The 11,752-nt window shown below is 36.9% G+C and overlaps 1 protein-coding gene across 1 annotated transcript; it reads right to left on the bottom strand.

The window, feature by feature from the left end:
• Window positions 1-745: 745 nt before the first annotated feature.
• On the bottom strand, window positions 746-11,684 carry LOC110062373 (BRISC and BRCA1-A complex member 1-like). The gene is made up of 9 exons (XM_020769247.2): window positions 11,587-11,684; window positions 10,092-10,343; window positions 9,366-9,433; window positions 7,436-7,547; window positions 4,070-4,160; window positions 3,115-3,139; window positions 2,848-2,971; window positions 2,369-2,455; window positions 746-1,981 (listed from the first exon to the last, which is right to left on the bottom strand). The coding sequence occupies exons 2-9, from the start codon at window positions 10,341-10,343 to the stop codon at window positions 1,796-1,798; spliced, it is 945 nt and encodes a 314-aa protein (XP_020624906.1). The 5' UTR covers window positions 11,587-11,684; the 3' UTR covers window positions 746-1,795.
• Between the last annotated feature and the right edge of the window lie 68 nt (window positions 11,685-11,752).

The raw sequence follows: 11,752 nt of genomic DNA, 5'->3' as shown, positions 1-11,752 counted from the left end.
CTTGACTTGAGCTGAATCGGCTTTAATAAGTTTTCACTAATAGGACACAGAACAGTTTTTCTAAATGTGAAACGCGCTTGGCGATCGTGATCGTTATCTACGATATGACTGAATGAATATACGTTAAAAGGTCATCGCACGACGCAACGTGAAAACAAGTCTGATTAAAAGTGTTGTACAGAACTCAGTACAGAAACTTCCAACGCGCCGAACATAGCCGTCTCCCCGAGTCCGTATACCATATATATCAGCAGGGGACTCCTCGAATGCCTCTTTGGGTTTTGGCCTCTCTGGGCTGAAACCCTGAAGGGGCAACTATTCAAAGTAAAAAATCTAAGTTATGTCCCACGTCAACTGAATAACTTCCCCAGTGAAAAGTTACAGATAAAAGATTAGAACTGGGTTACAGAGAGGCGACCCAGAAAAATAAACTATGTCTATTTCTATGAAGCCAAAAATAAAGGAAGGAAAACCCAACAGAAGCTTAAACAGGTTCATCTTTTTCTATATCGAAATATTGTTTTACGCGCTCGAACTAAGTTTTTTACGGCACAATAATCACATATAACTGAGTAACTGAGTTCGGAAGGTCGTGGGTTCAACGTCTTCCAGAGACTCAGTGTTTCTTTTTCTTTATCCCATAATCGTGTCGAAAAGAATGTTTTATGTTTTGGATAATATCTATCTTCAGTTTTTTTCATTTGAGCCAAGATCAAACCTGGGTAAACAGAAAAGAAGGAAAACCTAAAAGCCCAAACTAGTTTATTTCATTTTCGCATTTTCGAAATGTTGTTTTATTTACATGAAACATTCTGTAAAGTAAGTAAGAGACTTTATTTTATGACGGTAACACTCAAATCTATGATTTGAGCGTGAATAAGTGCTTTAAGAAGTGTTTCAGTGTTTGAAGCTCAGCTTATTGTTTGTTTGTTTGTTTGTTTGTTTGTTTAGTAATTCCTTGGGTAACCAAGGCTCTATAGGGTAATCATTTATAGCGTTGCGCGCGCAAGTGTTATGTTTTGAATGCTGTTTTTACATTCGCTTTCACACCTAGTCCTCTCAAACTTATTACATGTAATAAGCAATGATTAAATAGTGTTTTGCTATCATCTCTGTTAAAATTTTGGGATTTAGCCTTAAATTATAAATGCCCAAACAAAAGTGTTTTTTACTGTTTTTATGGCTTTGTTTGTGATTTTCATGAATTTCCTTCGGTGAAATCTTCCAAAATTTTTACATCACATCGCCTCCAGCGGGATACAAATTTTAAACACGAAAAAAGTAGGGTTTGTAAAGGCAGTTTTTTCGATATTTTCAAATTTATGTCTTTTACCACTGCAAAAAATCTGGCCTTATAGATTTCCCTGAAAAACGCGCTCCGACAAAAGTAAAATATTTGCTACCAATCTGCCAAATTTTACGGAATTTTACCGAAGGAAACGCGAGAAAATTCACTGTCAGTTTTTCTTTTTGTGCTCATGTTGACGTAATAAAATATCGAAAAACACTGACGTTTACCTTTGAGCGCGCGCAGATTACTTCCTCAGCGCTCGCGCGATCGTAAAACTATAGGGAGCCACCTTAAGACAGTGTTAATGCTCATCGCTTCTGCACGCATTGCGTGCCACTCATTTTAAAGGGAGTTAGCTCTTCTGAAAATGTAAATTTCGCGGATTGTAAACGGCTTATTGAGAGTGGTGGAAACCGAATAATCACTTGAGCCACAGATTTTGTGTAATTTTTCACAGCTGGACTAAAAATTATTCTATTTGCTTATTGTGCGCTATGTACAATACTACAAAATGGACTCTTCATCCCCCCTTGGAGTTAGTTTGTAAAAAGTGTCACGCTGTTTCGGTCTCTGTAACGGATGAGCAAGTAACGCTGCCATGTGGTCAAAGAGACGAGTTGTGCTGCGTGACACTTCCAATATGTAGCCTTCTTCCTCTTCATCCATGTCACAGAAGTAATCATAGATTTCCTGCAAAATTTACAACATATCAGAGCTTATGTTCTTTTTTGAAATTTTTTAGCCAGCGAACGTTTTTATCTTAATTTTTATTATATTAGAGTCAGTCGTTTCACCACAATAACAGACCCTTAGGTTAAAACATCTTTTGTGGACAAATAAATCTGCAGCAGAAATATCTGACACATGCAGTGCATTGTATGCTTCAGCGCTCAGCTTCCAGTTTACCCTCAGTGCTAAAATATGAAGAGATAATATTTTTATTGAGAAATGGCATGCAGTAATCAGTTTGATGTTCAAGAAAATTTGGAAAGTGACAAGTAACTAAGGAGATTCCAAAAACAGAGCAATTAGCTGTGCTGAACACAAGTCTGCATCAGAAGCTACCTAATTACTTACTTTGCACAAATTAATTTCCGATGGAAGTTCGTGAACGTATAGAATGTCAAGAAAGAAATATGGAGATTCCAGCAGTGATGATAATACCTGTAAATAATAATTGAGAGCCAATCAAGGAAATGGAGAGCACATTCATATGGTTTATTGGTCTAACTCAAGCTGTTTATTGAACCAATAACTGGCCATCAGGGGAATGTGTGTCATTGCTTATCAGGCATACTTGGTAGCTTGTCACAAAGTAATCCAATCATTTACTGTATTTGTCTCAAAAGTAACCTGGATAATTTCAATAAAGTAATCTCCATACTAATTGCAATGCAGTTCTTTTCATATTAGATTGGAGAAATAAAAAATATATCAGAATAGCTGCAATGGTTTCTTGTGTCTGCTGAACAATGTTATGATATTGTACAATGAGAGGTTAATCACTTGATTTTAAATCTATAAAATGATAGATGAATAAACTCTCATAAACATACCTGCTTGGCTTGTGTAGACACTCGAGGCATACAGTGCGAGCGTCCATACACTATAACAAGTCGAACCACATAAGGAGGAGGCAGCAAAATGTCTTCTACAAGTGGCAACATAATGTTGTCATGCCTAGTTATAAGCAAAGACAAAGCAATAATAACAATAATAATATTATGTAACAATACAAAACAGTGAATAAAAATGAAACATCATTTTAGAGAGCTTACTAGTAGGCAGGCGCAAAATCAAATCACGACTAAAGTAATACTTACACTGCTTCAAAAAGATCACACATTTTTGAAGTAACAGTCAAGATAAATCAACATAATTTTCAATAACAAGTTTATTGTATCGCCAAAAGTGCTGCAACTCAGGAAGAAGATAAGCAAAATCAGTTTACTGCAGCTTTCAATAACACACAAGCATTGAAGTTCAAAACCTAAGTAACATTGATTGTAATCTACGGATCACAACCCACAGAGAAGACCTTTTAAACCTGTTGAAGTCAACTCCTCTTTACTGACAGGTCTGTTATGATGATTGATGCAGAAAAACACAAAATAAGTGATCAAGCACAGTTCACATTTTCTTGTAAGGTGCAGTACAGTACATTTACATTGCAGAAATGAGATAACTGCTATTTTGTGTGACAGAGCTAAGAGAGCTTTTAGTCATGACTACTTCCTACTTTTCAGTCAGGGATAATCAAGTTGACTGCTCTTCTGAATTTATTTAATTGTTTATTATACTTTATTAGCATTATCAAATGAAAAAGGGAACTTTCACTACAAATGTTGTAGATGCAGAGAAATCAAGAATGGCCACATGTTTGATATCCTATGGTTTTATGGAATGTTGTGTGCAAAAGTTACAAACTTGGGTCTGCAAATGGTGAAATATGGAGAGAAATCACTTTTGCAAATTCTAATTTCTATTGGCAATAGTTGGTTTTCATTTAAAACAATAATTTGTAATAGCTATCAGAAGCCAGTGATGAATGTTATGTTCTTGCAAGAATAACTTAGGTTTACATGTACTACAGTCTTTCTTTCACTCTCACTGATGCTAACCAAAACATTTTTTTAGCAATAAATCATTTTCCTACATAAACCCAAATGGAAACAGAAATCAGTAACAACAATAGAATCCATTTCTTTGTACATTTATGACTGTTGAAAGTACTTTTTCCATAATAGTATTATAATAAAAAACTATTTTAAAGGATATGGAATTCATTCTGATTTTGAATTTCCTCCTCCGGGTATAGGTGATTCAAAGTGCTGCAGATAGTTTCCACATCACTAGTGAAATGCTTGTACTAAAGATGCATGAAGAAAAAGTAATAATTAACAAACTTTTACAATAAGAAAAATAACAAAAATGTTCTTTCCATATATAATCACTTAAAGCAATAGCCAACAAGAGTGCCATTTGGCACACAACATCATAACTTTGTGAATATTTGAAAGATTTCTATGAATTTTAGCCATGAAAATTGTCTTGTAAAGATCTGCTCATTGAAGGCATAGAATTGTGACCCCCTCCTATCTAACATATGGTTAACCGCCCCCTTAATTTTAAAATTTCTTCTTTGAGATGCACATGGAATACAAGACTTGTTTCACATCAAGCTATGTACTAAGACCTACTAAATAAGCTACAGTTTGGGGGCATACCTATGATATTTGAGAATTGATATGTGTTAGAAGCTCTTCATTTTCACATTTCAAAACAATTTCTCTCAAAATGACAACCTCCTTCTTAGTTGCTAATGTCAGTTCTTAACTAAGCTGATCAGTGCCTTTCAAATGGTATATTGTACACAGGCAGAGAGCCTCTATTTGCTGATTTAGGAAAAACTGTCATTTGCCCTAGGGGGTGAAGGGTTAAAGAATGTTTTCCCATGCTTAGATCATTATCATGAGGGGATGCAAGCGGCGAAACTGGAAGTACCACAAAGGATTGCCTGAAAAGTTTCCTAGCACTCCCAACATACCTAACCCCAGGTGAGCCGGGCAAGGTGTTGCAAACTGTTTTACTGTCATATAAATTTCGTCAGATCTGAAGGACATCAGATGAAGCAAAATAAATATGAGAAGAGAGAAATACAAAGGGCCAACTGATACACGTCATCAAAATGTAATTGATGCGTGCTCTTGTCTGAAGCACAAGCAATAGTTTCTTTATTCGTTTGGGCCCCTTGTGTGATGGACGATAATAATGATTACTCAATTTTAAAGTACTTTATCTACACACTAGATGGATGGTACCATTAAGACTCAGAACAGTTCAAAGTGGATCTTGTAGTGGAAGCTATGGACAGTGTTTTCATGCTCACAATCTGAGCATACCTGATGTGTTTGCAAACGATTACTGGTAATGCTGTGTTACATGACAATTCAGGCTATGTTACATCGAACTGTATGAAGTGGGCCACTTCTGATGAACAAAACATTAAGCTGCATGATTGTTTCTTTTGCATTACATCAAAGTCCTTGAGGTGGGTCACCCACCAGTTCTGATGAACAAAATATTAAGCTGCGCGACTATTTCTTTTGCGTTACATCAAAGTGTTTGAGGTGGGTCACCCACCAGTTCTGATGAACAAAATATTAAGCTGTGCGACTATTTCTTTTGCGTTACATCAAAGTGTTTGAAGTGGGTCACCTGCCAGTTCTGATGAACAAAACATTGAGCTGCGTGATTATTTCTTTCGTGTTACATCAAACTGTTTGAGGTTAGTCACCTGCCAGTTCTAATGAACAAAACATTAAGCTACCTATCTTGCAGATTTGCCGAGACCTCTGAGCAAATGCAATCTCTTGTTTCACTAGCTGGCACTCCTATTACGATCCGTAATCGTTGACCTTTTTGACATCCACAGGTGTTGGCGTTTTCACTGGACTTGGCATTTGCAAATGTCGTCAAATAATCTTCGATGTGCAAATGCACTGTTTTCCGACGATGAGTTCTTCTCCAGCTATTGGCGTAACAAAACAGCCAGCATATCAAATGACGAAGCCACAATTTCGAAGTATTAATTAAGAGCAGGCCTTACCATCATAACTGTCTCCATCGGCCAGCTGAAGTAATCTTTTTCAGATCTTCTTCAGTTCTAAATTCATCGGGGAAACTCGACAAAACTGAATCTTTCTTGAGGAACTGACCGAGGCTTCCTCTACAAATACTACTACTTAGGCCATACCAGTATTTGTCTGGTGCAAGTACAATACATCATTGTTGATGGCAAGAGTGAAGAGCAAGAAACCTTTCATTGGCACCATCACAATCCTGTTTTTAACCACAAGGCATCGCGACAAGATCTTACGCAGTAAATAGGTTGAACACAGATCAGACAACAACATATGTCAGATGTCTCAGAGGAAGACAGATGACAACTGACCAACACTTTATATGACGGAAACTCATGCCATCACTAACTGCAGACAAACTCTCTGTGTGAAGTGATACTTCCAGTTTTTGCCGCTTGCCTCCCCTCATGTTTTTTTTTTCAATTTACAGTTGTATTTTTGCATTGCTACCTTTTGGGTGAATCAATACTAACTGGCATGCATTTTTTAAAATTGATTTAGACTACGAGTAGTCCCTTTTTTGTTTAGTCTGTCAAGTGAGACCGTAAATAAACTGCAAGGGAAAAATAGCTGTGTGAAATCCTAAGGGTGAGACATATGCGAAAGGAGTGACTACCACCTAAGCCAGAGAGTTTGAATTATGCGTTGCTCTCACAATGCAAAAATATGATTGGCTTATGTTAGGAGCATTGACAACACGTTGTCAACATTCGAGATATGTGTGACATCTTGCAGGAATGTTTATCTTGCTCCCTGAAAATAGCAAGCTTTGGAAGCAGAGCAAGGCGTTGGAATTGCTTCTCACAGGCCGTGATATTCTTGTGATTCTGCCTACAGGCAATGGAGAGAGTAAAATTTATCAAGTGTTTCGTTTGGTAAAGCTTAATTTTGCCTTTAACCCGAATGCGAGCATGTCCTACTCTCTAGGAATAAGGAAGATTTTAGAACAAGTTGACAGAGCAGGGAGCCTCTGTATGGTATTTCTGAAGAAACCAAAGTTGTGACCCTTGCTATTGATGAAATGATAATCTTAGAGATTAAAGCGTATTAAAGAGTATTAACAAGTACATATTTGTTACTCCACCAAGTAGGTCTGTAATCATTATTTTTTTAAAAAGGAAATGCTCTTCAAATACCAATACTGTGATTTCTTCCAAAATGATTTTTCACACAAAAGCAACAATTTGGTTGAAAATAAACAATTACATGAAAGTGTGACATAATCAACTTTTGCAGGTATGGGCCTTATAGAGGCTCAGCAGAATGTCACTTATCCTGTGAGAGAGCTCAAGTGAGAACACCTGTGGCTAATAACTGGACAACAAGCATTCTTGATATCTGAAAATTGGTCTGTACTATTTAGAAAACAGATTTCCAGAACCTGTGCGAAAAAACTTGACTTATAGTAACCATAAATAATTATGGAGAACAAATGAATTTAGATTACGGGGGTATTGGGGTGAAGTGGTTCTGTTGTTTATATAAGATCCAGATAACTTACCCATGATGCCTTATCATCCAAAACCATGAAAGAAAACTGATGCTGGGCATTCATTTTAGACTTGGTTTTTACAAAAATTTCTATTGACCTTTGAACCAGTTGAAATACTGTTCTGTAAAAAAAATGTAAACATAAAAGACATATTAAACGTGCATATGGGTTTTTACATTATTTTATTTAATTACAATTAAATGATCAAATGCTGTATAAACAGCCATATATTATTTTTGCAATTTTTTTCATGTGCTGTTCCTCCCAGTAGAAACTAGTGAGACAATCTCAGATAGTGCAGAGTGCAATGTATACCTCTGGCACGATAGTCACACATGTTGTGTTCACTCCCAGTTTGTATTTACTTTGGTACCTAGGGCTTTTCCCCTTGCAGAATATGATCGGACAGAAACCTTGATAAGAAATAATCTTGTCACAATCTTAGCAGTGCGTATGTTTCATGTCTGTCTTTTCATTCGATGTTCAACAATAACTTACAATTACTCTTTCTCAAGACAACTTTCAAATTTTACTCTGGTGTTTTACGTTGATTTTCGTTCATTTCAAATTCAATAATACGTCAAAGTAGCAAACATGAAAATTTTACTTTTCATGCCAATGTTTGTAACCTGATACTTTTGTTTTTCTCGCATAGGTATGTAACATAGAACTCTTGTTATCTCCTAAACTTTAGAGATAAATGGAAGAAAGTAAATATCTTATGAGGAAATGGATGAAAGTTAAATATGTTGTGAGGAAATGGAGGAAGAACGATTGAAAGATTTTATTTTCACCGATAATTATCAAATAGTCACGGAATACCATGTTCTTGTTCAGTTGCCACCTCAGTGATACCGATTAATACAACTGAGAAGCATTGGTGTTTCAAGAAGAAGTATTAAAGGCCACCACTACTAAGATGACCGAGATGATATATCCTACATCAGTGAAGGAGTCCTCTGAAAGACAGATTAAATTAATTTGCGCTTTCATTACATGCCACGGAGTCTGTAGCAACATTTGAACACTTTCCTGGTTTCTTTTGTCACAGATTCACAATTTGACAAGTTTTAATCCCACTAAATTGGGAAAGTTTGGCTGGATGTAAACTTTTTGACCTCAATTGCAAGAGAAATAAATAATCTGCTAAGGAGAAGCAAAAGGTTTCCATTCATAATTTGAACCCTGGCAAACACACTAGCGTAGTTTGATAATAGCAAATGACATTTGTTCAACTGAGGTGGGGCAATTCTAAAAGATACACCGTCACAGTAGCGTTTTTTTGCACTAAAATGAAGAAGTGACGTTAGCCGAAAAATAACTGCTGTCCTCGGTCATATCACATGACATATAAAAAACCACGTGGCTCTGGGGATGAAAATGGAGTATATCACCCTAACAATGCTGGAATGCATGCGTCTTACATGTTGGGTTCTACCACAGGGAAAAGCACTCAACATTTTTGTGTCATGTGATCTCAAATGAAATGCATCTTTCACCTAATACATAGTCGGCACTGCACACTGTGCATGCGTTTAGGGCAAATTGGTTTTGTTCTAAAGAGAATAGCACCACAAGGAGAGCAAGAGGTTTCCTAAACCAAATGTATAGCTTTGTGATGCTATGAATAAAGTAAGGTAGGTGATACACATTTTTACATAGTGCATACAGGCACCTACCCCTTCCAAACCACTTCCCTGCCTCAAGAGTAATAAATTAATTGATATTAATTAATTAAACAAACATTAAAGTTTACACCTTATTGCCTTAGTACCCTAGCAGACATCAGCCCCCAAAACATCCTAATAGTGCACTCTGTACGGAAAATTAGGCCACACTAAAACCATGGTTGTTAATGAAGTCTAAAATATTGTATATGAAGTAGCTACAGTCTTCTATGCTATGTGACACTAAGTGGAGTGAGTGAGCAGTGTGTTACCTATCTGGAACACTTTTACACTGAAAAGACAGTGATTTCATCTCAGGGGACAAATCAAGACATAGAATCTGAAATAAACAACATTTGCCATTAGTATCAAAATATTATTTCAAGGTATTTTCTTTTCTCATTTGCATATCTTCATTATACAAACAAATTTTGTCCAAGTGAATGCATCAAGTTATTCAAATACCAAGATATATATCTGTAGTTCATAGCCATTTCATAGCCAGAATACCATATCTCTTGAATATGTAATATAGTCATGATTTTTTGCTTGGAATCACAGTACGACAATCACAAGCATGACTGAAACTGTTAAATCCCTAGGAGTCAACCCCTGAGCATATTAACATAGGCATCACAGAAGTTTGTAGCAAATCACAAAACAACACCCCACAGACAAGGGTATTAATTTCAAGCTAGCTTTACGTTGGATTTCCTTTTTGTCACAAGTTTTTTTTTCCCTGTTATCACAACGATCTTAAAACATTTGTACTGCCCAGGGACATTTCATTTGTGAGAGTACCCCTCCCCCGACATCCCGTGACAAACTTAGAATGAGCGCTGATTTCCATGTAATTTCAAATTATTATTATTCTAGGGAACAGTCTGGCATTGTAGCAAAGGCTTCATAAAGTGAGGTAAACCATAATCAATGATGTTATGTTTAAAACCAAAGTACAAATACAGCTGCAAGGTTCAGACTGTTTCATTTCTGCTTACAATATGTTCTGGACAGTTGACACGTGGAACTTTACTTCTCAAACTGTCATTTTCAGATGAACTCTCTGAACTTAATGACAGACTGTCTCCTTTTTCAGCTGTTAGCTGTGTAGTTGAGTCATTTCCTTCTACTGGCTCCTCTTCACCATCTCCACTGACCCGTTCTTCTCCAAAAACATTCAATGTGTCTTTGGTTTCTAATTGAAGCTTGGTAAGCTCAGCATCACATGGTTCACTTGGTTTGTCTTCCATCTAAAAAAAAAGAGCTGTTAGGCTCTACTCTGCCTTTAATTAAACCCTCATAAAATAAACTTCATTTCTTTTAAATCTACAAAGTATTTATGATCAAAATTCTCCTCAAAGATTGCTAAGAAACAGTTGTCTGAGAGATAGGCAGAACAGGGATAGGACCTTGGCTTCTTATCACACATGGAATAGCCATCAGGACTTAAAATTTCATGCATAACTAGCTTCAGCATTCAGTTTACACATGTAGAGCTGTCGACTGCTCAAAGCTGTTTTCTCCCGAGTAATAACGAAAATAGAGGCTTCGTTCGTGGGCCCAGTTATCAGCCAGCGGGCCCAGTTCTCGGCCACAAAAGAGTGCACGCGATTCCTCAGAATAAACAACGCTTTATTACCATTTTTTGTTGTTAAATCACTTATAAGGCTTGTGTTTTGATATTTCGATCACAAATTATCCTTAAAGAGCTTTGTTTCATGTTAGAAAAGGAAGTTTTTAGCAATCTAGTTTTACTCTTAAGTGCAGTCAAGCGAGGCTAAAAAAGAGTTGGGTATTTAAAACGGTGTTAAGTCAGAGCTCATAGTTTTTAGCATGCCACCCCATTACAGCTTTATTTTTACAACTGACTTGACACGAATACTCCACACAAAACTATGAGCGCTTTTAGTGTTGAAGGCGAGCAGGGTGGCCGAGAATAGGCAAATACACAAAAGTACTAAGGAAATATTGAGGAGTGAATTTAGGTCAAAGAATTAAACAGGCCAGGAAAATATATTTAACAGATAGCTTTATCACTCTACGTCCTTTATGCCAAGAATTGGCTCATTTGGGCTTTCTAGACGGACAAAATATAAACTTGAGTTAAACCATGTAATTCGAGTAGCGGTAAACAAACACGTTTTCGGGGAAACCAAATTCACCTACCTTCGCGTCACCTCGACGTGCTCACAGAAAAACTCGGCAGGACGAAACAAAACTCGGCAGAACGGAAGACAAGGAATAAAGCTACCTTTGGAAACAATTGCTTTTTATTCAGATTCATTTGTGGCGCGAAAAGTAAACACTGAACAAAAAGTGGCCGAGAACTGGGCCCTGCCGACAACTGGGCCCCACACTGTACATACTACTCTACAAAGTGGAGGAGATAAATAGGAAGTAGAGGACGGAAATATAGTAAACCAATGTTCAATACATGAAATCAGTATCAAGGATCACATTTCATTACTGGAAGATACAGTGAATAATTCTTACCTCAATTAAAGACCAAAAATAACAGCATCACCTAGTTATCTATCCGACATGTTGTGAACTGTCAAGAAGAAACCCGGTTGAGTCCTTGTTGAGCCCTGGGTACGATTTCGTTTTTTTGAGCCCACGATCCTCTTGACAGCGTACTGTTGGAGGAGGATTACTGGGA

This window comes from Orbicella faveolata, unplaced genomic scaffold, assembly GCF_042242905.1.
Source record: "Orbicella faveolata isolate gen_17 unplaced genomic scaffold, um_ofav_v1 contig_14, whole genome shotgun sequence".
Taxonomy (NCBI): Eukaryota; Metazoa; Cnidaria; class Anthozoa; order Scleractinia; family Merulinidae; genus Orbicella; species Orbicella faveolata.
Note: the sequence above shows the minus strand (reverse complement) of the source record. Positions and strands in the feature narration are given on the sequence as shown.